Below are 27,529 nucleotides of genomic sequence, written 5' to 3'. Positions count from 1 at the left end.
AACCTTTCAGAGCTTCCGTTTCTTTATCTAGAAAATAAGGGCTATACGGTTACAATGAGGATTTATGTAAAGCCTTAGCACAGCACGCAGTAAATGTTGGCAAGATTTTTTCTTGTGCACACATGTGCTATGCATTAGTACGGAAGCAGAAGTTTACTGCGATATACCTTCTCCAGCCAGCTCTTCTGGAAACGAAGGCGGTTTCTTGGACGCCCAGCAAGTGAATGATGCAAGAGGGAGGGCACTATTCATAAGTGCTCGCTTGCTACGCGCTCGCTAGCAGGGTTCCGGTTGCTGTGCCGCACGCGTCCACTAGGGGGCGCTCTCGCCACCTAATCTTACAGCGCGTTCTAGGTGCCCCCGCGCGTGCTCCGTGTCGCGCGCAGCTCCGGGGCCGTACTGCCGCTTCGGCCTTCTGCTGTCCGGGAGGTTGATACCCCCAAACTAAACTTACGAAGCTGAATACGGGAGCACTTTGGAGACAAAAATCTTCCCTCTTCTGTGGTCTCTGCTTTGCACCTCTTCGTTCCGTGGGCAAGTTTAGGGCGGCAAGTACCAGCCTGCGGAGTTCCGGCTGACAGGGGCCTCGGCCGGACCAGACGCCGCTGCTGCCGGATGTTGCGATGGTTGATCGGGGGAGGCCGAGAACCCCAGGGACTGGCCGAGGTAAATCCCCAGTAGGACATTCCTTGCACTCGGAGAGGCCTAAGCTTGCCGGAACGGTGGCGTCTGTGTGAGCCGTGCTCACCGGGTCCCCAGGTAGTCAGCGACCCGACTGGAGGCGGAGCTTGCGGGTGTGGACGTGCAGAGCGCTACCCGGAGGTTGGAAAGGGGCGGGGTTGGTGCGAGGGATCCTCTTTTTAGGGGTTCTCTTTCTGGAGCTGCCCTGTGCCACCTGGTCCTTCGTAAGTACTTGTGAGTTAAATATGCCTGTTCTAATGGGTGAGGAAAGTAAAGCTGATGTGCTTAAACGACTGGCTCAAGGACACTCAGCTAGTTAGGACTTCTAAAAACTTAGGTCTTCTGGCTGCCTAAAACCAGCCTCAAGTCTTCAAGTATCTGATTTACCAGAAAGGAACAAGTGGTGAATGCAACCTTTCCACTTTCGGTTTATTTGAATTGGTGCCTCTTTCCAACATTAACTGATACTTTCTCAAGATAAAAATATATAAATATTTCTAAAAATTGATAATTTGCTTCAAAATCAAAGAAAATGATTTTATAATTAATTGCTGTTTTTGGGTCCATAGTCACACTTTCGTCAGGGGCTTGAATAATTTAATAGACTCTAATGAGGTTTACATTTGAAATGTTGAGAATAAAATAATTTTGCAACCTTAAAAATGTTGAAGTCTGGAACTTATTTATTTCATGTATTACACAAAGCATTGAATTTGTGAGTTCCCTTTTATTCTCATAAGAGATATTTATTTTGGTTGTTAAAAGTAAAAAAAAAAAAACTTGGATTCTTGTGAGTAAGCAGCCTTCTCAGTTTTAACTTCTCATATCTTTGCACTTGAGGTTTACAGTCTGTCTTAAAATAAATATATTTATGTCAGTTTAGGCTGAAATCCTTCAGATTATGGAAGAATTGTGGATCACAGAATAATTCACGTGTGACATATATTGCTATTCTGTATTGACCCCATTATTTGGTTAATCATATAATGTAACCATTGCTGCCTTGCCTGTCAAGCTTTCATTTGGGAGAAACAGTTTATACTGTTTTCAGATATCTCACTTTTGCTTTCTCATCAAAACCTCTGCTAGAAGGGAGACAGGGAATAAATAAAATATTAATGCTTCTGGGGTGAATGTTTTTGGAAAACACTTGTACATGTTAATTTGTACTTTTCTTCATGTAACAGTACTTAAGTTCTATAACTATTGTGAATTTGTGCATTATCAGAATTTGTGGTTTTCCCTAATTTGTGCATAGTTTAAGCAGTGGTTCTCAATTGGGCCACCCCACCCCCACCCCCCAGCCCCACTTGGCAATAATGTCTGGAAACATTTTTGTTTGTTCCCACTTGTGTGTGGGGGGGTGTTTACTGGCATTTAGTGTATAGATGCCAGGGATGCTGTTAAACGTCCTGCAATTCACAGGACAGCCCACAACAATGAAGAATTTTCTTGTCCAAAATACCAGTAATGTCATGGTTGAGAATCCCTGGTTTAGTGGTTAAGGACCAAGGTTTTAACACTTAATAGTACTGGGTTTGATGCCAGAAATGGGGTTAATAGGACCTATCTTACAGAATTACTGAGTTGAGATATGTGCTTAGCATAGTGTCTAGCATCTGTCATGCCAACTTAATACTCTATAAATGTTAGCAGTTGTCTTTTATCAGTATTATCCAGAGTTAAATTCATTGACTCTAAATGATTTCATTCTTTTCTTTATTCATTCAGCAAACATGTACTGAGTACCTGTAATGGGCTTGGCACTGTTTTAGTTTATATCATATTTTATCCCTTTCATCTGCAGTTTTGTTTCTGCCATGTTTTAATTGAGAAACACCCATTATAAAATATTGAGTTGGACTGGCTCGTGTAATTTTTTTTAAAAGTCAGGTTTATTGAGGTGTAATTTGCATACAGAACATTTGCTATGTCGTTGAACAACTGAAGTATGTATGAGCACCACTGTATGGAAAAAGTAATAAAATATATATCAGCATGAAATTCACAAATTTTGTAATTTTATTGTGTATTGGAATATTAAAATTTAGTATGGATTTGTGATAAGAGAAATACTTTTTGTGGAACTGATGGTTTACTTAGTTGATACTGGGGGAAATAATGGGTAGTATTAGAATTTGATTAACTTAAGGCTTTTAAAATCTTGTATTCTTAGACGTATACCAAACAAAATATTCCAACATGGTATTTTATTATATACAATTTTCTCTCTTTCCCTCTCTCTCTCTCTCTCTCCCTCCCCTTCCAATGCAAGAAATCTCCTTTACAGACAGTAGATGAAGAACAGACCCGGAACCCCTACACTGAGCTGCTGGTACTGAAAGCACATCATGATATCGTACGATTTCTGGTCCGGTTGGATGATTACAGGTAAGAACTTCCTGTTGTCTAACCAACTACTGTTTGGAAAGAGTTTTGGAGGAATTGTGTGTTATAAACAAACAAACATTTCAAGATTTAATAACATCTAGTAGAAATTAGCCTCTACATCTTGATGAAGTGTGGATCTGAAGTCCGCTTGGCTATTCTCATTGCATAGTTAGAAGAACGTGCAGAAAGGCTACCTTGTAGAATGTTCATTATGCATATGCTGATACATATTTTATTGTTTTTTCCATACAGTGGTGCTCATATATACTTCAGTTGTTCAACAACATAGCAAATGTTCTGTAAACTGTAAAAAGCTGTAGAGGAGTGTATCGGCTATCTTTTGCTTTGTAAAACATTATCTCAAACTTAGTGGCTTAGAACAATCACCATTTATCTAGCTTGTTAATCTGCAGGATGACAATTTGGGATAGGTCTTTTCCTGTGGGCTAGGATCAGCTGATCTTAGGTTCACTTATGCATCTGTGGTCAATTGGTAGATTACAGGGGCTGGTGGATGTAGAGAGGAGGAATAATTTGTGGCCATTTTTGCTGTCTACTTCAGTGAATCTAAATGTCTAGAATAGATGAAAAAGCCTACTTTTTTGGCTTTTGTCCTTACTATATCAAAATTTACATGTAACTGGGTAATAAAGTTTTTCATTCAGTCATTTTTCTCTTCCATTTGTGATGACGTATAGTGGACAAATCTGTAGAACTTTGATTTAGTGTTTTGTTTTTAAAAATGTATATCTGTAGTGTACTATAAAATAATGTACTGTACTATAAAATAATAAGAACTAAGTCAGTCTTGGTAAGAAGAACATAGGAAAATATGCACACTTCATAAATGTTATAGCTAGAATTAAGAACTCAACATTTTCACTCTTAATTTTATAGTTTATATAGTTAAAAATTATTTTTTACCATTGCGTATGTATTTATGTATTGTCAAATTACAGAAATATTGTCCCAATTTTTAAATAAATTTTATATTGTTATACTTTTAATGTTTTTATTTAGTTTTTGTAGGCTTTGCATTCTGTTTTTTTGGTCAGCCATTGTAATCCAGGTTTCACGCTTCAGGTCTTTAGATAATATCATCTTATTGAGAATTTTGCAGAAGGATTTTCTTGTTTTCTCAGTAGCTCAGCTAAAATCAGTGAGTGGAAAATTTTCTCAGATTGGTTTTTGAAGATATCAAATAAATCCTGTATAACCTAACAGACAGCTGCCTTTTCTTTTCTTCTTTAATATTTTTTGAACATGAAGTGAGGGTCATATTGATTGGGAGATCACTGAAGAAGGCCAAGCCTCAGCAAGAGTCTTCCAAAAAATGGACTGTGTTAAAATTGCATGTAATACTTGAGCACTTGACACATTAAACTAAACTGAGTTTATAATGCAGTTTAAGAATAGTTTTCTCTGTACTCATTTGACCATTCCTTGCTCCTCCAGGAAACAGACAAGGTTATATGAGATGGTGATCATTACTGAAAAAGAACCAGTGACCTTTGAAATGCCAGAACAGAGAACAAAATATGCCCCTAGTATGGCTGGTGAAGCTTTGGATTACAAGGAACTAAACAAACTCAGTACAGTTTGATAATTCACTAAAAACAAGCAATATTCTCCGTCTTTAAAGAAAATATTCTTAAGCTAAGAATATTCTTTCTTGCATACTAACATTCAGAGAATAGACATCTGTGATCAACATGATTTAGATCCTCCTAATGCATGGGTTCTCTGGGAAGCAGATGCTTAAATGGAGTTAGGCATAAAAGAAGTTTATTTGAGAGAAACACCAGTGAAATGAAAAGGGAGGAAGCAGGATTGGACAGGGAGTGCTGTCTCAGACCATGATACAGATCCCACAAATTCTCTGCCAGCCCAGTGGGGACTTCTGGAGCAAAGAATGCCCTTTAAAGAAGTCCTATGTTGAATGGAAATATCTAGGGTTTTGTAACCGCTGCCTTGTTTAGTCATTGACTGAGGATCACCCAAGAAGAACGTGCCTCTGGCTTCTACCACCTTGCTTAGTCCCAGTGGCTGGGGGCCATCTGAGGTAGTCAACAGCTGGAGGCTATCACATAACCATGCTTCTTTCAGTTGGGCAGCTAGTCCTTTTTTGAAGGGGGATCTAGAAGGCACATCTTTGTGTCTGCCATGCCTTCGTAGTTGTAAGTTGGGCTATTTTGTTTTTAAATTACATGAATAAACTCATATAGGCAACTTTTTAGGAAAATGAAATAAGACATAGGTTAATGATTCTTTGAAGGCTTGAAAAAGTTAGTATGGTTTTCAGAGATTAAAGCATTTGTATCTGGAAAGGAGTATGAGCGGAATCCTTTTTATCATGAATTTTTGGAGCTATAATACTAATAGCTTCACAAACTAGGTATCTTGAAATTTTCTAAATGTTTATATCCAGTATCACATTAAATTTAAAATCTTGATTTTATGATAGTATCTTTTATTAAAATAAATCTATTATAGAACACTTTTCTATTTTGCATTACCCTTAAATGGCTCTCTCTGATGAAATAATTTTTTTTTTAATTAGAGAAGTTGTAGGTCTACATAAAAATCATACAGAAAATACAACATTCCCATACCCCCCCGCCCCACCATTATTAACACTTTGCATTTGTTTGGTACCTTTGTTACAACTGAGGATAGAATATTATAATTGCACTATTAATTGTAGCCTGTAGTTTACATTAGCGTGTATTTTTTTCCCATATATGAGACTATTATTACCACCTTGCATTAGTGTGGTACATTTGTTATAACTCATGAAAGAACAGTTTTATAATTGTACTATGAACTATAGTCCATCATTTACAATAGGGTTCACTGTGTTGTACAGTCCTATATAACATATACATGACTTAAAATTTCCCCTTTAAATCATATTCACATATATAATTCATTGTTAGTTACACTCACAATATTGTGCTACCCTCACCACCATCCATTCCCAAAAACTTTACTATTAACCCAAATAGAAATTCTGTACAATTTAAGCATTAACTCCCATTCCCTACCCTCAACCTAGCCCCTGGTAACCTATATTCTAGATTCTAACTCTGTGAGATTGCTTGTTCTAATTATTTCATATCAGTGAGATCAAACAATATTTGTCCTTTTGGGTCTTGCTTATTTCACTCAACGTGATGTCTTCATGGTTCATCTGTGTTGTCACATGAATCAGAACTTCATTCCTTTTTAATGCTGAAATAATATTCCATTGTATGTATATACCACATTTCGTTTATCCAGTCATCAGTTGATGGACTCTTGGGTTTCTTCCATCTTTTGGCAATTGTGAATAATGCCACTTTGAACATTAGTGAGCAAATACCTGTTTGAATCCCTGCTTTCAATAATTTTGGGTACACATCTAGTGGATGGTTTGCCGGGTCATATGGTAACCCTATACTTAGCTTTCTGAGGAACTGCCAAGCTGTCTTCTACTGTGGTTGCATCATTTTACATTCCCACCAGCAATGAATGGATGTTCCTCTTTCTCCACATCTTCTCCAACACTTGTAACTTTGTTTTTTTTTTTTTTAATGGTAGTCATTCTAGTTGGTGTGAAATGGTATCTCATTGTGGTTTTGATTGGCATTTCCTTAATAGCTAATGATGTTGAGCATCTTTTCATGTGTTTTTGCCATTTGTTCATCCTCTTTGGAGAAATGTCTATTCAAGACTTTACCCCTTTTATAATTGGGTTGTTAGTCTTTTTGTTGTTAAATTGTGGGATTTCTTTATATATTCTGGATACTAAACCCTTATTGGATATGTAGTTTCCATGTATTTTCCCCATTGCTTATGTTATGTTTTCACTTTCATGATAAAGTCCTTTGATACATGAAAGTTTTTAAATTTGAAGATGTCCCAGTTAGATATTTTTTCTTTTGTTTCTTATGCTTTGGATGCAAAGTCTAAGAAACATTGCCTAACACATGATCATGAAGATGCTGCCCTACATTTCTTCTAGTTTTATAGTCCTGGTTCTTATATTTAGGTCTGTGATCCATTTTGAGTGAGTTTTTGTATATGGCATGAGATAGGGTTCCTTTTTCATCCTTTTGGATATGGATATCCACTTCTCCCAGCATCATGTGTTGAAGAGACTGTTTCTTTCCCAATTGAGTGAACTTGGCAGCCTTGTCAGAAATCAGTTGGCTATAGGTGTGAGGGTCTATTCTGAACACTCAGTTGTATTTCATTGGTCTATGTATCTATCCTTGTGCCAGTATCACACTGTTTAACCACTATAACTTTGTAATAAGCTTTGAAGTGAAAAAGTGTCAGCCCACCAATTTGGTTTTTCTTATTCAAGATGGTTTGGCTATTTGGGACCCCTTACTCTTCCAAATAAACTTGACAATTGTTTTTTTCATTTCTGCAAAATTGGCTCTTGGAATTTTGATTGGGATTGAGTTGAATCTGTAAATCATTTTGGGTAGAATTGACATCTTAATATTTAGTTTTTCAATCCATGAGCATGGAACATCCTTCCATTTATTTAGATATTCTTTGACTTCTTTTAGCAAAGTTTTATCATTTTCTGTGTACAGGTCCTTTCATCCTTGGTTAAATTTATTCCTAGATATTTGATTCTTTTATTTGCTATTGTAAATGGAATTCTTTTCTTCATTTCCTCTTCAGATTACTCATTACTACTGTATGGAAACACTATTGATTTTTCACTTTGCTAAACTTGTTTATTAGCTCTAGTAGCTTTGTTGTAGATTTTTTGTGATTTTCTAAGTACAGGATCATGTCACCTGCCAATAGCGAAAGTTTTGCTTCTTCCTTTCCAATTTGGATGCCTTTTATTTCTTTTTCTTGCCTAATTGTTCTAGCTATAACTTTTAGCACAATGTTGAATAACAGTATTGACAATGAGCATCCTTTTCTTGTTTCAGATCTTACAGGGAAAGCTTTCAGTCTTTCACCATTGAGTATGATGTTAGCTGTAGGTTTTTCATGTATGTCTTTTATCATGTTCAGGAAGTTTCCTTCTAATATTTCAAAGTATTGATAACAAGAAAGGATGCTGGTTTTGTCAAGTTCCTTTTCTGTATCAATCGAGATGAGCGTGTGGTTTTTTTCCCCTTCCTTTTGTTAATATGGTGTATTACATTAGTTTATTTTCTCCATGTTGAACCACGTATGCATACCTGGGATAAAACTCACTTGATCATGGTGTATAATTCTTTTAATGTGCTGTTGGATTCAATATGCTATATTTTGTTGAGGACTTTTTCATCTGTATTCATTAGCGAAGTTGATTTCTCATTTTCTTTTCTTGTACTATCTTTATCTTGCTTTGCTATTAGGGTGATGTTGGCTTCATAGAATGAGTTAGGTAGTGTTCCTTCCTGTTTAGTTTTTGGGAAGAGTTTGAGCAGAATCAATATTAATTCTTCTTGGAATGCTTGGTAAAATGATCTTTTTTATTTCAATGGGGTCAGTAGCAATATCCCCCCTCTCATTTCTGATTTTATTTATATGTATCTTCTCTCTTTTTACCTTTGTCAGTCTAGTTAAGAGTTTTTCAACTTTATTGATCCTTTCAAAGAACCAACTTTTGTTTTTGTTAATGTATTCTATTATTTTTTTAGTTCAATTTCATTTATTTTTTCTCTAATCTTTTTTGTTTTCCTTCTGCTTGATTTGGGATTATTTGCTGTTCTTTTTCTAGTTCCTCCAGCTGTGCAGTTAGATCTTTGATTTTAGCTCTTTCTTCCATTTAAGTAAGCATTTAGGGTTACAAATTTCCCTCTCAGCACTGCCTTTGCTGCATCCTATAAATTTTGATATATCGTGTTCTCATTTTCATCTTGAGATGTTTATTTATTTATTGCAATTTCTTGTTTGATCCACTGATTATTCAAGAGTGTGTTACTTAATCTCTGTATATTTGTAAATTTTCCAGTTCTCCTTCTGTTGCTGATTTCCAGCTTCATTCCATTATGGTCAGAGAAGATTCTTTGTATGATTTGAATCTTTGTAAATGTACTGAGACTTTTTTGTGACCTAACATCATCTATCCTGGAGAACGATCTATGTGCACTTGAGAAGAATGTATATCCTGCTATTTGTGTGTGCAGTGTTCTGTAGATGGCTATTAGGTGTAGTTTGTTTATCATATTGTTCAAGTTCTTTATTTCCTTATTGATCTTCTATCTAGATGTTCTATCTATTGATGAGAGTGGTGTATTGAAGTTTTCAGCTATTATAGTAGTTATGTCTTTTTTCCCTGTTCAGTTTTGCCAGTGTTTGCCTCCTGTATTTTAGGGCACTGTGGTTAGGTGTATATATGATTATGAATTTTATTTCTTCTTGGTGGGTTTCCCTTTTATTAATAAATAGTGTCCTTCTTTGTATCCTGTAATAGCTTTTGACTTCAAGTCTGTGTTTTTCCAATATTAGTATAGCTACCCCAGCTCTTTTTTTATTCACTATTTCAGGGAATATCTTTTTCCATCCTTGTACTTTTAACCTGTTTTTGTCTTTGATCTCAGGTGAGTGTCTTGTAAACAACATGAAGTTGGATCATTGTTTTTAATCCACTCTGCCAGTCTATGTCTTTTCACTGGTGAGTTTAATCCATTAACATTTGATTATTATTGTGATGGCAGTACCTACTTCAGCCATTTTTTTCTTTAGTTTTTGTTTTAGTTTCCTAGGCTGCTTAGGTTTAACAAGGGGAATTTATTAGCTTACAGTTTTGAGGCTGAGAAAATGTTCAAATCAGGCATCATCAAGGTGATTCTTTCTTCCTGAAGACTGGCTGCTTGCAATCCTTGGCTTCTCTGCCACATGGCAAGACACATGGTGGTGTCTGCTGGTCTATCTCTTCTCTTCTAGGTTTTGTTGCTTTCAGCTTCTTGCTACCATGTCTTTTTCTTTCTCTCTCTGTATTCATTCTGTTTATAAAGAACTCTGGAAAGATAATTAAGACCCATCCTGAATGAGATGGGTCATACCTTAACTGAAGTAGCCTCATCAAAAGATCCTACTTCCAATGGATCTACACCCACAGGAATGGATTAAATTTAAGAAAATGTCTTTCTGGGAGTACATATAGCTTCAGACCACCACAGTTTTTACATGTTGTGCTGGTTTGAATCTATTATGTCCCCACAAAAGCCATGTTCTTTAATGCAGTCTTGTGGGGGCAGACTTACTAGTCTTTTGTTTGAGTGGGACCGTTTGATTAGGTTGTTTCCATGGAAATGTGACCCACCCAACCGTAGGTGAGACCTTTTGATTAGATCATTTCCATGGAGGCGTGACCCCCACCCATCCAGTGATTAGTTCATTGGAGTACTTTAGGAGAGCTCACGGAGAGAAAGAGCTCGGAGAAGCTAAGAGAGACATTTTTGAGAAAGCTAAGAGCTGATGCTTGGTGACACTTGGAGATGCAGACAGAGAGATATTTGGAGATGCTAGGCTAGGAGATGAAGCCCAAGTTTGCCCCAAAGAAGCTAAGAGAAGACCCCCAGATGCTTAGAGAGAAACGCCCCGGGAGAACAAGCAAAGATGCACAGCAGCTGAGAGAGAGAACTAAGAGAGATAGGAGCCTAAGCAAGGATACACAGGAGCTGGGAGAAATACCAATCCATTTCTGCATAATGTCAGCTTGTTTAGCAAACTGGAAGATGTCATATCTTTGTTGTCTCTCTTTTCCTTTATTGCAACCTCTTTTTCTGCATTGTTGATCTTTTGTGATGTATCTGAGTGATCCCTTTCTCATTTTGGTTTCTGTATATTTTTAAAATACTTTATTTGTGGTCCCACAACTACATCTATAACTGACTAATTTTAAAACATACTATTATAGTTTGCTGAAGCTGCTAGAATGCAATATACTGGAAACGGGTTGGTTTTTACAAATTTCCAGTTCTAAGACCATGAAAATGTCCAAATTAAGGCATAAACAGGATGATATGTTCTCTGAAGAAAGACTGCTGGCATCTGGGACACCTTTGTCACGTGAGAAGGCACATGGCTGGCATCTGCTGGTCCTTCTTTCCCAGGTTTTGTTACTTTCAGCTTCTTGCTTCAGTGGCTTCCTCTCAGCTTCCGTAGGTATGTCCTTGTCTCTCAGCTTCTCTGGGGCTTTTCTGAGCTCTCTGGGCTTTTTCTTTGTGTCCTTTATCCTCTTATAAAGGACCCCATAAAGGGATTAAGATCCACCTTGTATGAGGTAAGTCACATCTCAATTGAAATAACCTAATCAGAAGGTTTTACCTTCATTAAGTCTGCATCCACAGGATTAAAAGAACATAGCCTTTTCTGGGGTACATAACAGCTTCAAACTACCACGAATACCAACTTAGGTTCATTAGCATACACGTTCTTTGCCCCTATATCTCTCTATTTCCCCTCTTTATGTTTTCTTTTGTCCCACATTACTTCTTTATAGTTTGCATGTCCATTATCAGGAAATATGCCTTTTTCTTGACCAATTGTATTCTGACTCTTACAGGAATTAAAGAGTAGAATTATATAGTGAGGATACAGTACTATTGGGTTTTGCATTTATCCTTTAATTACATTTACTTAAGATCTTCACTTCATCCCAAGCCACTGTCTCCTGTCTTCTTCTTTCAACCTGCAGAAATCCCTTTAGTAATTCTTGTAGGACAGATATTTTGTTGATGAACTCTCTCAGTTTCTGTTGATCTGTAAATATTTAAAACTCTCCCTCATTTTTGAAGGACAGTTTTCCTAGATAAAGAATTTGGGGCTGACAGGTTTTCTCTTTCAGTATCTTAAATATATCATACCACTGCCTTGTTGCCTTTATGGTTTCTGACCAGAAATTGACACTTAAGTCTTATTGAGGGTCCTTTATATGTAACAAATCGCTTTTCTCTTGCTGGTTTTAGAATTCTTTATCTTTGGCATTTGGCATTCTGTATTAAGTTTCTTGGAATAGGTCTTTTAGGGTTTATTCTGTTTGGAGTACATTGTGCTTCTTGAATATGTATATTTATGGCTTTCATAAGAGTTGGGACATTTTGGGCCATTATTTCTTCAAATATTCTTTCTGCCCCTTTTCCCTTCTCTTCTTCTGGGGTACCCATGACATATGTGTTTGTATGCTTTATGTGGTCAGTCAAATCCTTGAGACACTGCTCAATTTTTCTATTCTTTTCTCCATCTCTTTTTCTGACTGTGTGATTTTGATTGTCCTGTCTTCCAGTTCATTGATTCTTTTTTCTTCATGTTCAGGTCTGCTGTTGTGTGCCTTTAGTGTATTTTTAATATCCATTATTGTGTCTTTCGCTCCTATAATTTCTGTTATGTTTCTTTTTATACTTTCTAATTCTTCTTTATGCTCACATATTGTCTTCTTAATATCCTTTAGCTCTATATCCATATTTTCCTTCCTTTCCTTGTATTGATTTAGGAGGTTTGTTTGAAGTTCTTTCATCAGGTGTTCCAAATTCTGTCTCTCCTTTAAAGTTTTAATTTGTTCCCTTGACTGAGCCGTATCTTTCTGTTTGTTGGTATGGCTTGTAATTTTTTGCTGATGTATGGGCATCTGATTATTTTTATGTGTTAACTCTGAAGCTCAGTTTCTCCCTCTTTCAAGGGTTTTATTATTGATTGGTTTTTAGGTAAGGGTCTTCTTTGACACTTAGTCCAACTTATTCTGGACTTTTAGAGTAGCCTGTGTTTAAATGTTCAGATTTTCTCAGCTCTTCTTCACCTAATTCTTGTACTGGTTATGTGTTACAGTTTTTAAGATTGCACTTTTTGTGCAGTTGTTTTACCTCCAGCAGAAAGCTCCCTTCCATTTGTTCCTTCTCTGGGAATATTGATCTATTCTGTTTCTTTTTGTGCACACTTTTTTCCCCCAGCTCCTATTATTTGTTTGAGTTCTCCCTATGAGGCTTTTCTGCCTTTGGTTTCTTTCCCGTTAGGACATTCTGCCCTGGGGCCCAGGTGGGGTCAATTCAGAGAGGTCCATTTTGCTTTTAGGTGGTCCAGGAGAGGGTGGATTGATTATGCACACCTCTTCCCAAGAGTTCTGCTGCGGTCTCTCTCTTTTTTTTACCCCCCTGGGGGCACTTTTGTATGTGGCATTCCTCAGCTATTGTGTTCTGCCTTGCATCTCTGTGGACTTGGGTCTGTGCTTGCATATGTGTGGGGTTCTAACTCACTGCTGTGAGTGGCTCTATAGTGTGCATCTGTGTTAGGAGGGAGCTGGGCCATGCTGCCTCTGTGTGACTCCTAAGTTGCCCACAATAGGGTGAGGGGGAGGAGTCCAGACTGGCAGGTCCAGATCGAAAATACCCTATGTAATACTGGAGATTTTCTTTTTCTTTGATTCAGTGCTTGTGGAGTCCTTTTCCAGTCTCTGTCATCCTCCAGAAATCCAGACAAGTGAGATTTGTCCTTTTATTAGTTGATTCTAAGAGGAGACTTTTCCAGGGGATGTCTTAATATTACCATGTTGATGACCTCTCTTCTTGTGGTGAATTTTTTAAATTTAATTTTTGTTATTTTTGGATAGTGCTTTGAATCAAGCAAAGGAAGAATGACAATGTCATCATACATTTGCTACCCTTTCTCTTTTTTTTTTTAATTTATAGTAATTTTGTTCTTTTGACTCACCTTTTAGAAGTGAACTGTATTTTGTTTAGTTGGATAACATATTTTAAGGTTTGAGAGTTTGATAGGAGGAAGTGGAAAGGTAATTGGTGTTTTATGCAGCAGCATATAATCAAATGTTGGGTGAGGGACAGCAAGTGCATAACAGTACTTTAGTTTCAAATTCTTGCACCTTAGTAAAATTCTACAATTTCCAGGTAAAATCAGTCTTTCTTGGTTACAAAAGACCCTTAGTAGGCATTTGGAAATTATTGCCTTGAGCATCTTTAAAATGTCAGTATAACAGTTCATATAATAATTTGAGCACCAGTAAGGGTAATAAATGCAGTGTATTGCACCATATCATCATATATATTTAAATCCATGATTTCATACAAATACTAAAAAGGAGAACTCATTGTTATTTTGGAGAATGCTAGGGAACTAACTCATTATTTTGAAAATTGGTAAATAATGGGGTAAAGCCAAGGTCTGTATTGCCTTTCACATAAAAACTGTACTTTGGATTCAGTAATAATTGATGACAGGAAATTCCTTTTATAGAATTAAAGATAAAAAAATGATAGAATTGGAATACTATATGTCTGCAACCTCTAATGGAATGATGGATTTAATGATTATCAGTGGATGTTAGCATCAAAGAAAGGCACTGCCAAGAATTGTCTCTCCTCACTGTGTGTACAAACTTTCTATGAAGTGTTCTTACCAAAACCTCAAATTTGAATCTGATTAAGTCTCTATTATCAGTTTACCAGAAATGCAGGAGACAGTGGTACATGTTAAATGACAACACAGGAAAGTAGCCAGCAAAATCCAGACTGTGGGACTCTAAAAGAAATTTAAACAACTTTTTTTTTCAACAAGTAAACTGTAAGGAAAAATAATAGTTGGAGGGGGAACCAATAGACTAAAAGATTCTTTAATAAAGCAATCACAATATGTGGACCTTGTTTGGATCCTCCTTCTACCAGTGAATTTTTTAAAGTTATGAGACAGGGAAATTTGGTCACTGACTGGATATGTGATGACATCAAGGAATTAAGTGCTAATTTTAGGTATGATGTAAAAGAGTCCTTAGAGATATATGCAAAAATTATATATAGTGACTGGGATTTGCTTCACCATTTTCTGCGGACAGGTACAGATGAAGCTATCAGTTATGAGTGTAATTATTGAAAATAGGTGCTGGGTACATAAGTGTTTACTATTCTCCCCACTTTTGTATATCGTTAAATTCCCCATAATGAAAAGTTTTAAAAAGCTATTTTGGATACAAAAGAAATGAAAATGATGATTTAAAGGTGTTTTTATATCACTATAAATAAAACTTTTTCTTAAATGTTTTTAGTGCTAAATGTTCATTAAGAAACCACCCCTGTTTCCCTTTGAGAACATTATTGAGAATAGATGCAGAAGTCACACAAATGGACATGTACATAGCTTAATAAAATAATAACTGATAACAAGCCACAGTGGGTTTTCTAATACTTCATCCCTCAGTTAGATAGTCTTACTCACTGAATCACTGGTACAACTGGACAGCTGCAAGCCTTCCACTCAAGATATAGGCTCTCCTCAAAAATAAGAGCAGATCAGAATGTTCCCTCTCTGAGAATAGGCAAATCCTCAGAGAAGAATCTGGAAGAGGCTGAATTGAACTTGCTCAATCCATTCTCTCAAACTCTTCTGTCAGATAGGGGGAGCAGAGAGGGTCCAGGGTGTTTTTCTAGTTGTAGAATTCCCTTCATAGAAACTTGAACTCAGTGGAATGGAAGTTTCCCATTATAGAAGTCATAGAAATTTTTTGATATCCTAATGCTGCACACCTGATGTGTAGTATATTTGTGATTGCTGAGTGGAAGAAATTTACCAAAGTTTTTGTCTTTGCAAATGACCATGAGAGCTATGTAATCTTCACACCTTCTTTCTATTTGTGACCTAAAATAGGACCTTAGACTTCTCAGGTATTGGAGTTGTGTTAACAGAACACATTTACATTTTCTCAATGAAGGAAAAAAAATTGATGTTCAGGTAGATCTAATGAAAGAATCAGTGATATAAATATCTGTGACTCCTGAAAAGTCTTTAAAGTTTTCTTCAATGTCACTTACTAGTCCCTATCTGCGTACTTCTCTAGTTTTTCTTCAAATTGTTCTAGCATACAAGATAAGTAAAACTCTATTTTAAATGAAAATTTTATTATTTTTCAGTTTTGTCTATTTCTAGTATTGCAGTAGCAGTTTTCAACTTTGTTTTATTGTAAAATAAATACAGTATTTTAGTTGCTTTATGTATTAAAAAGTACTTGTGGATTAGGTGGGAAGTTAGTTAACCACCGAGATTTTCTGTACTGCTACAATAATGTTCTATTTTTATTCTTCCAGTGCTTCATGGTTATGTAGATACTGAATATAGGAAGATTTACATTCAGGTTTAGAGACTACTTTTTATTATGCCCTTTAAGATTACATTTGAATTTGTAGGACTCTTGATTTAATTTAAATAACTTCACACCAGTAAAAACTAGGAAATGAGCATTCAGGTAATGGATATAGGAATTGAATTACCTTGTGAAAAAATATTTTATATACAAATTTTTATGAAGCTATTTCTGTTCTATCAGTCCATAATTCGCAAAAATGAGAGTACTGTTTTTGTTTCCTGGCCACTAAAACAAATACCATGCAATGGGTTGGCTAAAACAACAGGAATTTATTGGCTTACAGTCTTGAGGCTAAGAGTAGTCTAAATCAAGGGTCATCAAGGTGATTCTTGCTTCCAGATGATTGTGGCATTCTGGGGCTGGCTGCTGGAGATCTTTGGTCCTTAACTTTTCAGTCACATGGCAATGTTTGTGGCGGCCTCTCCTGGGTTCCTCCTTTCTCTTCCAGGTACCATTGACTTCCAGCTTCTGGCTATTCCCTATGTCTTTCTGCTCTGAACCTTCTATATTTAGGCCTCCAGTAATAAGATTAAGACCCATCCTGATTTAGCTGGGCCACACCTTGACTAAAATAACCTCATCAAAAGGTCCTATTTACGAGTGTGAATGCATATATGAATTATTGATTCACAGTAAATTTTGTTCATAATTATGGGAGAAGAGGATAGAACATTCTAGAAAGTCTGCTATAAGCATTCATTAAACCATGCTTCACCTTATTAAACTTGTTTTTCATCTGTGTAATTTTTTAGTCACTTAATTGTTGCAGAGTCTCAGTATTTTTAAAGACTAGGTTTCAAGTTAAGAGGTTTTAAAGGGTATACATAAGATCTGGAAGGAAGCAAAAGGGAACATGAAAACAAAAGGAATTTGTGCATGGTGGGATTCTGGGTTATAAAATTTTCAAATTTCTATTTTTGTTGTGATAATATATTAATGATAAAAGGAAAAGGCAAGTTTATATTAATGTCATTAATGAATCCATTTCATGAACCCTTATAAGACTTAAATGCTTGCTTATTTATTCATTTATTTGACAAGCATTTCTTTAGCACTTAAAACCTGCATGAGATAATGAGAGATTTGATAGAGTAGAAAGTACCATATTATAAAAGTCAATAAATATGGTATTTGCCATATTTCATTGATTCTAAGCTGCATATTTTTCACTTTTTCACTTTAAAATTGGCACACATCGTAAAATTGATGGTGTCTTTTAGTTACAGTTGGCAGTGTTGTTTCTTAATGGTACATAAAATAATAGAGTATTTTACAATTGCTGATGTCTAATATATGATGTACATTTCTAAATAATCATCAGATTTTAGGATCTTGAGGCAAGGACCACATGCACTTCATCTTGGCATTCCCCTAACACCTAGCACAGAGTCTCTAAACACATTTTGTGCTAACCAGTAAATAAGCAATTCTTTTGAAATCTTTTCTTTAGACATGTTTGAGTTCTATAAATTGAGTGTTTTAAAAAAGTAGTATATATAATTTTATGGTCACATAGTCACTATGCTTCCTTCCTTGGAATAGCTTAAACCTAATTGACATTTTAATTGCTCCTTGTTTATATAGTTCTTTACTTCTTTTCAGTAGTTACACTGTATCTTTCTACTAGAAATTCTCGAGTTGAATTTTCATTTCTGATTTGGAGTTGGCTGACTGACTAGGCTTTGGTTTAAGATAAACCTATATAGTACGGCTAGCTTTCAGTTATCCATAATATTTGGATGGAAAATTATAATTCATGAATTAATTCCCCAACTCTTTCTTAGTTATTTTATGAAAAATACTGTTAAGCAACAGTGTTATACTGGTTTGCATTTTAAAACTTCTTATTGCCTCTGTAGAGGAGATAGTAATAAATACTTAAATGGAGAAAAAAATGACAGCAATAAAATAAGAGAATTGAAAGGACCAAATAATCCAGCAAGTGGGTAATCGATCTCTGAGCAATAAAAAATTGGCTGCAATTTCATGCATTGCTCTTGAAGATTGTTTAGATTTAACTTTTGTTCATGACTGATTGAATTAAAGTTTGTGGTGAAATGCTCTATATTTCATTTCTGTACTCTCAACCATTCAGTTATCTCTCATTGTGAGCTCAAAAGATTCCAACATCATAAAACAATAATGAGAAAGTAAAAATCAGGGTTAGAAAGTAGTATGTTTTTAAGTCTGCGGTCTTCTAAAAGGGAGAAAAGCAATTCTGAGTTCCAAGAATGAATAGAAATTGATGTTTTTTACCAAAGAAAATGTACAACCTTGAGTCCTACCCTCCCCACCATCACTATACAAATGAAAATAAAGCGATATGCGCAGAAACATAAGCTATTAAAGATTTCCTTCCAGCAACTGTTTTTGATACTCAAAGCATTGCTTAATATTCTGATTCAGAATATGTAGGTAATTAACTATAAGAAATTATATTGTTTCTAATTTTAAAATGAACATTTTTAAAATTTTTCAGATCATTTATATCTTACATTTTGAAATATGAATAAATGTTGGCCATGGATTTAGAAAATAACTCTTTACTTGTCTAGTTTCTACCTAGCTACATAAGATGTTTTAAATGTTCTTTCCATTAAAAAGATATACAATTTTATATTAAATAATCATCAGCAGACTTTGTCAGACAACATTTGAGCAATTTCCCACTTCCTTGATGATCTCTTGGCTTCCATAAAAGTTGGAGATGTAATCAAAGGGTTTTGAAAAGAAAGCTGAGTATTAGTGCAGGGCAATTTTCAGAGCCAATAAAGGCAAAAACTAAGTAGGGAACTTTGAAACTGAGCTTGAGAAATTTGAACTTGAAATTCAGTTTGGAGTGTTAAGCAAAGTAGTAGATAACTGCAGTACTAAGATTTTATGGATCTTTTATAGGGGTATAAAATTCACTGGAACAGATACTCTCATAGGAACAAAATGATTTCTGCATCCTAGTGTCAGCAATCACTTCTCTACTTTCCCCCCAATGATATATGTATGGCCACCATGTTTCCTTGAATGCAGACATCCAAGGCATGACTAGATTTTGTGAAACCCACTAACAATCTTGCAGGGAAGTATAGCAAAATTTCTAAATGCCAGAGCTATTAGTAGAGTATTATTCACTAATGGTGGTTAACTACAGGGGGCTGGTTATATGCAGTTAATAGTTGGCTCCCTAATAACTCCATCTCTTTCTTTCCTATTCAGGAAAGCAAACCTCAATTCATGCAAATGAAAGTGATATTCTGAAGACAACTTTAAATATATTCTAATTCATTAAAAATCATGTATAAACTTGTGTACTCATTAATAACAAATTCCTTGACATGTTTACAAAGTGATTACTACACACTACTATGTTGATACACCGCTTTTACTGGTTTGTATATATTATGTCTCCCAGAAAAAGCCACGTTCTGTGATGCAATCTTGTGGGGGCAGACATATTAATGTTGATTAAGTTGGAACGTTTGGATTAGGTTGTTTCCATGGAGATGTGCCCCACCCAACTGTGGGTGATAACTCTGATTGGCTAATTTCCATGGAGGTATGACCCTGCCCATTCAGCGTGGGCCTTGATTAGTTTACTAGAGCACTATATAAGCTCAGACAGAAGGAGTGAGCTTGCTACAGCCAATAGGGACACTTTGAAGAATGCACAGGAGCTGAGAGAGGAGCTGCAGATGAGAGACAGTTTGAAGACAGCCGTTGAAAGCAGACTTTTGCTCCGGAGAAGCTAAGAGAGGAAAAACGCCCCAAGAGCAACTAAGAGTGACGTTTTTGAGGAACTGTAGCCTAGAGAGGAATGTCCTGGGAGAAAGCCATTTTGAAACCAGAACTCTGGAGCAAAGCCAGCCGCATGCCTTCCCAGCTAACAGAGGTTTTCTGGGCACCATTGGCCATCCTCCAGTGAAGGTACCCGATTGTTGATGACTTACCTTGGACACTTTATGGCCTTAAGACTGTAACTTTGTAGCCAAATAAACTCCCTGTATGAAAGCTGGTCCATTTCTGGCATTCCAGCAGCATTAGCAAACCAGAACACTGCTTGAGAACAGTATTTTCTTGATTTTATTATAATGGACTCACTATGATGAATACAGACATAATCTCCTTTTATTGTGGTTTGTTTCATTGCACTTTGCAGATATTGCATTTTTTATACAAATTGAAGATTAGTGGCAATCCTATGTCGAACAAATCTATCGGTGCCATTATTCTGACAGCTTGGGCTCGCTTCATGTCTCTGTGTCACATTTTGGTAATTCTCACAATGTTTCTAACTTTTTCATTATGTCTGTTACGGTGATTCATGATCAGTGATCTTTTTTGTTACTATTGTAATTGTTCTGGGGCACCGTGAACTGCACTCATATGAGACAGTAAATTCAATCTGTAAATGTTGTGTGTGTTCTGACTGCTCCACTGACTGGCCATTCCCAGGTCTCTCTCTCCTTCTCCTTGGGTCTTCCTAATCCCAGAGTCACAACAGTGTTGAAATTAGGCCAATTAATAACCCTACAATGGCCTCTTAAGTGTTCAAGTGAAAGGAAGAATCACATTTCTCACTTTAAATCTAAAGCTAGAAATGACTAAGCTTACTAAGGAAGGCATGTTGAAAGCTGAGACCAAACAGTTAGCCAAGTTGTGAATGGAAAGGAAAAGTTCTTGAAGGAAATTAGAAGTGCTACTCCAGTGAACACATGGATGACAAGAAAGTGAAACAGAAACAGACTTATGGCTGATATGCAGAAAGTTTTAATGGTCTGGATAGAAGATCAAATCAGCCACAACAATCTCCTAAGCCAAAGCCTAATCCAGAGCAAGGCCTTAACTCTCTTCAATTCTGAGAAGGCTGAGAGAGGTGAGAAAGCTGCAGAAGAAAAGTATGACGCTAGCAGAGATTGGATCTCGAGGTTTAAAGAAGGTGTTCCAGATTGCTAAAGCTGCTGTTATGCCAAATACTAGAAATGGATTGGCTTTTATGAAGAAGATTTCATAGTTCACAGATGTCCATAAAAGTGTCCAGACTAAGGCATCAATAAGAGGATACCGTCACTGAAGAAAGGCCGATGGTGTCTGGAACACCTCTGTCAGCTGGGAAGGCATGTGGCTGGTCTTTGCTGGTCCTTTCCTCCTGGGTTGTGTTTCAAAATGGATTTCTCCAAAATGTATCTGGGCTTCTGTTTCTCTTAGCTTCCTCAGCTCTCTGCTTGGTTCTTCTGGGGGCATTTCTCTCTGAGCATCTGGGAGTCCTCTCTTACCTTCTCTGGGGCAAACTGTGGACTCCATTTCTTAGCTTAGCATCTCCAGACATCCTTCTGCTGTATCTCCCAATGTCTCCAAGTGTCTGGATCTGTGGTGGCTTTTAGCTTCTCCTGGGGGCAGACTCTGGATTACATATCTTAGCTTCTCTCCAAACTGGCTCTCTCAGCTCCTCTGAGCTCCTTGTTTCCATGAACTCTTAAAGGACTCCAGTGATCTAATTAAGACCCACCTAGAATGGGCAGAGTCATATCTCTATGGAAATAATTTAAACAAGGTCTCACCCACAGTTGGGTGAGTCACATTTTCGTGGAAACCCTCAATCAAAAGGTTCCACCCAATAAGATTGGATTAAAAGATCATGGCTCTTCTGGGTTCCATAACAGTTTCAAACCAGCACAGAAGGTTTAAGGTGAAGCAGCTAGTGTTGATGTAGAAGCTGCAGCAAGTTATCCAGAAGATCTAGATAAGATAACTAATGAAAGTGACTACACCAAACAGTAGATTTTCAGTGCAGCTGAAATAGCCTTCTATTGAAGGAGATGCCATCTAGGACTTTCATAGTGTGCCAGTTTGAATGTATTATGGCCCCCCATTATCTCTGATGTAATCTTGTTTGGGCAGATGTATCAGTGTTAATTAGATTGTAAGTCTTTGAGTGTTTCCATGGAGATGTGCCCCACCCAACTGTGGGTGATGACTCTAATTGGATAATTTCCATAGAGGTGGGTCTAAATTAAATCACTGGGGCCATATAAATGAGCTGATAAACAGAAGGAACTCAGTGCAGCTGACAGTGACGTTTTGAAGAGAAGCTACAGCCCCTTGGGACACTTTGAAGAATGCACAGAAGCTGAGAAAGTAGCTACAGATGAGAGACAGTTTGAAGATGGCCGTTGAAAGCAGACTTTTGCTCTGGAGAAGCTAAGAGAGGACAGATGCCCCAAGAGCAGCTGAGAGTGACATTTTTGAGGAACTGAAGCTTAGAGAGGAACATCCTGGAAGAAAGGCATTTTGGACCCAGAACTTTGGAGCAGATGCCAGCCACATGCCTTCCCAGCTAACAGAGGTTTTCCGGACACCATTGGCCATCCTCCAGTGAACGTACCTGATTGCTGATGTGTTACCTTGGACACTTTATGGCCTTAAGATGTAACTGTGTAACCAAATAAACCCCCTTTTATAAAAACCAATCCGTTGCTGGTGTTTTGCATTTCAGCAGCATTAGCAAACTAGAACAGATTTTGGTACCAGGAGTGGGGTGCTGCTGTGTTTGCAAATACCAAACATGTTGGAACGGCTTTTTAAATGGATAAGGGTAAGATTCTGGAAGAATTAAGAGGCGCTTGATGGAAAAGGCCTGAACTGCTTTGAAGAGACTGTTTGTGGAAATATGGACTCTAAAGATACTTCTGACAAGGCCTTGAACAGAAATGATGAATGTGTTATTATGAACTGGAAGAAAGGCGATCCTTGTTTTAAAGTGGCAGAGAATTTGGCAAAATTGAGTTCTGGTGTCAGATGGAAGGAAGAATTTGAAAGCAACAACCTGGAATACTTAGCCGAGGAGATCTCCAGACTACGTGTGGAAGATGTACCCTGGCTTCTCCTTGCAGCTTACAGTAAAATGCGAGGAGAGAGAGCTAAACTTAGAACTGAACTCTTGGGTTCAAAGAAACCAGAAGCTGATGGCTTGGAAAATTACAGGCTTCCAGGGTGTGGAATCCCAGAAGCTCAGCCCAGTGTGAGTATTTAATCAAACATGGAACCCAACCGCCATTCCAGTACAAGCCAAGATTGGAGATGGAGTTAAGCAGAAAGGATTTGTGGAAAGTCCCATTGTCTTGTGGCTTTGACCCCTGTGTGCTTCATGCGAAGCCAGCAGAATTTTTGCAAGATCTTTAGAGACAGAGCTGTTGCCATTCTGGACTGGAGGAGAAAGACAAAGAACAAATTGAAGTAAAAATGTCTTGAAAGACAGAGCCGTGGAGGTTGAGGTCTGGAGTCAAGAGGCCTTGGGCTGGGAGAGTGGAGTGGCCCACACGCATGGAAAGGGTGAGTTTGCCCTGGAGGTCAAGGGTGGGCCTTTCACTTCGATGCTCTGGAAGAGTTTTGCCACCCCAGGCCCCAAAGAGGTTGGAGCATATTCCCAGGGAATTGGGGAGAGCCTGGTTGCCACCCCACTGTTCTGAAGGGGTTGAGCGTGTGCCCCAGAGATGGAAGGGAATCCGAGTGCTGCCCTGGTGTTTGAGGAGGTTGGGGCCGAGAAGGTGGTATGCACAATGTGTGGATTTGTTGGAGAGCTCACCCCAGTGTTTGGAGAGGAAAGGGCTGCTGAAAAGGCCCTTAGGAAGGATTAGACTCCCACTCTCTCAGGCCCCAGGGATGCAACGTCATTCTATAAATGACTCTCAGACTTTGAAATCTAATGGAGTTTGTCCTGCAGGTTTTAGGAACTGTTTTGGTCCTGTGAACGCTGTTTTCCTTTCAGTTTTCTCCTTATGGCAATGGGAATGTTTATCCTATGAATGTCCTTCCTTTGTATATTGGAAGCACATAACTTATTCTGAGTTTACAGGTCCACAGTCAGAGGGGAATTTTGCTTCTGGACAGTCCACACCTGTAACTGATTTAATGGGATCTTGTACTTAATTATTGTTACTGAAATGATCTAAGTTTCTGTGATACTGTGATGGGATGAATGTATTTTGTATATAGAAAGATCATGTTTTTCCAGGGTCCAGGGGGTGGAATGTACTGGTTTGTATATATTATGTCCCCCAGAAAAAGCCATATTCTTTGATGCAATCTTGTGTGGACAGACGTATCAGTGTTGATTAGATCGTGATTCTTTGAGTGTTTCCGTGGAGATGTGCCCCACCCAACTTGGGTGATGACTCTGATCGGATAATCTCCATGGCAGTGTTACCCTACCCATTCAGGGTGGGTCTAGATTAAATCACTGGAGCCATATAAATGAGCTGACAAACAGAAGGAACTCAGTGCAGCTGACAGTGACATTTTGAAGAGGAGCTACAGCCAAGAGGGACAATTTAAAGAATGCACAGAAGCTGAGAGAGTAGCTGCAGATGAGAGACAGTTTGAAGATGGATATTGAAAGCAGGCTATTGGTCCAGAGAAGCTAAGAGAGGACAAACACCCCAAGAGCAACTAAGAGTGATATTTTTCAGGAACTGCAGCCTAGAGAGGAATGTCCTGGGAGAAAGCCATTTTGAAACCAGATCTTTGGAGCAGATGCCAGCCACATGCCTTCCCAGCTAACAGAGGTTTTCCGGACACCATTGGCCATCCTCCAGTGAAGGTACCTGATTGCTGATGTGTTACCTTGGACACTGTAGCCTTAAGACGTAACTGTGTAACCAAATAAACCCCCTTTTATAAAAGCCAATCCATCTCTGATGTTTTGCATTCTGGCAGCTTTAGCAAACTAGAACACATAGCTAGGGGGAAAAGTCAGTGTCTGGCTTCAAAGTTTCAAAAGACAGGCTGACTCTCTTGTTAGGGGCTCATGCAGCTGGTGACTTGAAGTTGAAGCCAGTGCTCATTTATCATTATGATAATCCTAGGGTTCTTAAGAACTATGCTAAATCTCCTCTGTGCTCTATTAATGGAACAACAAAACCTGGATGACAGCACATCTGTTTACAACATCGTTTACTGAATACTTTAAGCCCACTCTTGAGACTTACTGCTCAGAAAAAGATTCCTTTCAAAATGTTACTGCTTGCTGACAATGCACTTGGTCATCTGAGAGCTCTGATAGGGAGATACAACGTGATTAATGTTGTATTCATGTGTGGGAAACTGAGTCTTCCATGTTGCCTGAGGCATATCTAGGGTGGTGGCTTAGAACACTGAACCACAGGCCTACATAGAATGCCATGCAGGCCCGCCCTGTAAAGTTGTGTGTCTTGTGACCATTGTCTCAAACATAGATTGTATACACCTGATGTAAGTCTTGTGACTATGATGACGATATACACCTAATGTAAGTCTTGTGACTATGATGGTGACGCTTCTGTAAACACCTGATGTAAATGCACCTGATGTAAACATAAGTATCTGGTGGGCTCTCCTGAGCCCGAGGATCTTTAGCATATGCATGTGATCTGCTCTAATAAATAGCTGGAGCAACTCGGCATTATCGTCCACTTAGCCCAAGAGGCAGTGGGCCCCCTGCTCCCTGGATACTTAGCTTTGTGTCTGTGTCTCATTCCTGCATCGCCCTGTCAGCAATATTCATGCCTACTTACACAGCATCCATTCTACAGCCCATGGATCAAGGAATAATTCTGACTTTCAAGTCTTATGATTTAAGAAATATATTTTGTAAGGCTCTAGCTGCATAGATAGTGATTCTTCTGATGGATCTTGGCAAAGTAACTTGAAAACCTTATGGAAAGATCCACCATTTTAGATGGCTGTAAGAACATTCATGATTGAAGGGAGGAAGTCAAAATATCAACATAACAGGAGTTTGAAAGAAGTTGATTCCAACCCTCATGGATGCCTTTGAGGGGTTCATGACTTCATTGGAGGAAGTAACTGCAGGTGTGGTAGAAATAGTGAGAGAACCAGAATTAGAAGTGGAGCCTGAAGATGTGCCTGAGTTGCTGCAATCTCATGAAAAAAATTGAATAGATGTGGAGTTGCTTCTTATGGATGAACAAAGTCGTTTCTTGAGATGGAATCTACTCCTGGTGAGATGCTGTGAACATTATTGAAATGACAACAAAGGATTTATAATATTATGTAAACTTATAATATTATGTAAACTTAAAGCAGTGGCAGGATTTGAACAGATTGACTACAATTCTGAAGGAAGTTTCTGTGGGTAAAATGCTATCAAACAGCATCACATGCTATAGAGAAATCTTTCATAAAGGGAAGAGTCACTTGATGTGGCAGACTTCATTGTCTTATTTTAAGAAATTGCTCCTGCCACCCCAACCTTCAGGAACTACCACCCTTGTGAATCAGCAGCCATCAGCATTGAGGCAAGACCTTTCACCAGCAAAAAGATTACAGCTCACTGAAGGCTCAGATGATGGCTAGCATTTTTTTTAACAATAAAGTATTTTAAATTAAGATATGTGTGGTGGCCCAGGGCCTGGGCCCCCTCCCAAGTGGAGTGAATCCCCAAGCATGTAGCAGCCTGCGTGACAGGGAAAAAAACAAAAAAGAAAACAACCTCCCAGGAAGGAAAAGAATGTAATCACGGATATAAAGGGACAGGAGTGGAGCAGCACTGATTGTATCTTAGTCTTAAACATTAGTCTTAGTAAAACGTCAGGTCTTAAGCTCCTTTAATGATTATACTAGAGGCCCTGTATCCTCATACTATATGGAATGTCTTTGTTCTAAAATCATGCATATTGCCCCCTGCACTCCTGCTCCTCTGCAGAGTACTATGCCTCTGGACTGCTGCCACCAGAGACTCTCTCTTGTTCACAAATCATAATAAATCTATGTCTACTTCAGTGCCTGTCATGTTTTTCAGTCTTGTGGTGGCACCACCTCGTGTTCTTCATGAACTTGGTCTGGGCTCAAACAGTATGTACTTGGATTTTTTTAGACATAATGCTATTGAACATTTAATAGACTACAATGTAGTGTAAACAACTTTTCTATGCACTGGGAAACCAATAAATTTGTGTGATTTGCTTTATTGCAATACTCACTTTATTGTGGTAGTCTGGGACTGAAACTGCTCTATCTCTGAGGTATGCCTGTAATCCTGTCCCATGAATTATTTCTCTTGATAGTGTTTGTGCCACAGATATTTTCTGCTCTGCAGAATGTGGATGATTGTTCCTTTATCTATCGTGAATGGGAGGTGAAGTTGAGAGATAAGCTGTAATTGAGTTCATCATAGCTCTTTTTTTCATGCCATGAAACAAACTTTCTTTACTTCTTTTCATTTCAAACATAATCACTAAATCTAAAACCAGAACAACCTTCCAAGCCAAGAAAATAGCATTTACATGGAAAGACCAAGGAGCCAAGATGAGGAAAGGTGAGGTCTTGGCTTTAAATAATAAAGTGAAAATATCTTTACAGAGAAAATAATAGATAGAATGA

At 37.8% G+C, this 27,529-nt stretch overlaps 1 protein-coding gene across 3 annotated transcripts in view; it reads left to right on the top strand.

Annotated features, from left to right (window-relative positions):
* The first annotated feature begins 357 nt into the window (after positions 1-357).
* WDR41 (WD repeat domain 41) overlaps positions 358-27,529 on the top strand; it is a 97,541-nt gene continuing 70,369 nt past the window's right edge. For all 3 annotated transcript variants that reach the window (XR_005211397.1, XM_037801631.1, XM_037801632.1), the window contains exons 1-2: positions 358-666; positions 2,957-3,072. Coding sequence is in view for 2 of the 3 variants with exons in the window: in XM_037801631.1 (XP_037657559.1) it covers positions 616-666; positions 2,957-3,072 (167 nt within the window). In the remaining variant the exon portion in view is untranslated. The remainder of the gene's footprint in view (positions 667-2,956; positions 3,073-27,529) is intronic.

This window comes from Choloepus didactylus, chromosome 13 (assembly GCF_015220235.1).
Source record: "Choloepus didactylus isolate mChoDid1 chromosome 13, mChoDid1.pri, whole genome shotgun sequence".
Taxonomy (NCBI): domain Eukaryota; kingdom Metazoa; phylum Chordata; class Mammalia; order Pilosa; family Megalonychidae; genus Choloepus; species Choloepus didactylus.
The sequence above is the reverse complement of the archived record's forward strand: the minus strand, read 5'-3'. Positions and strand labels throughout refer to the sequence as shown.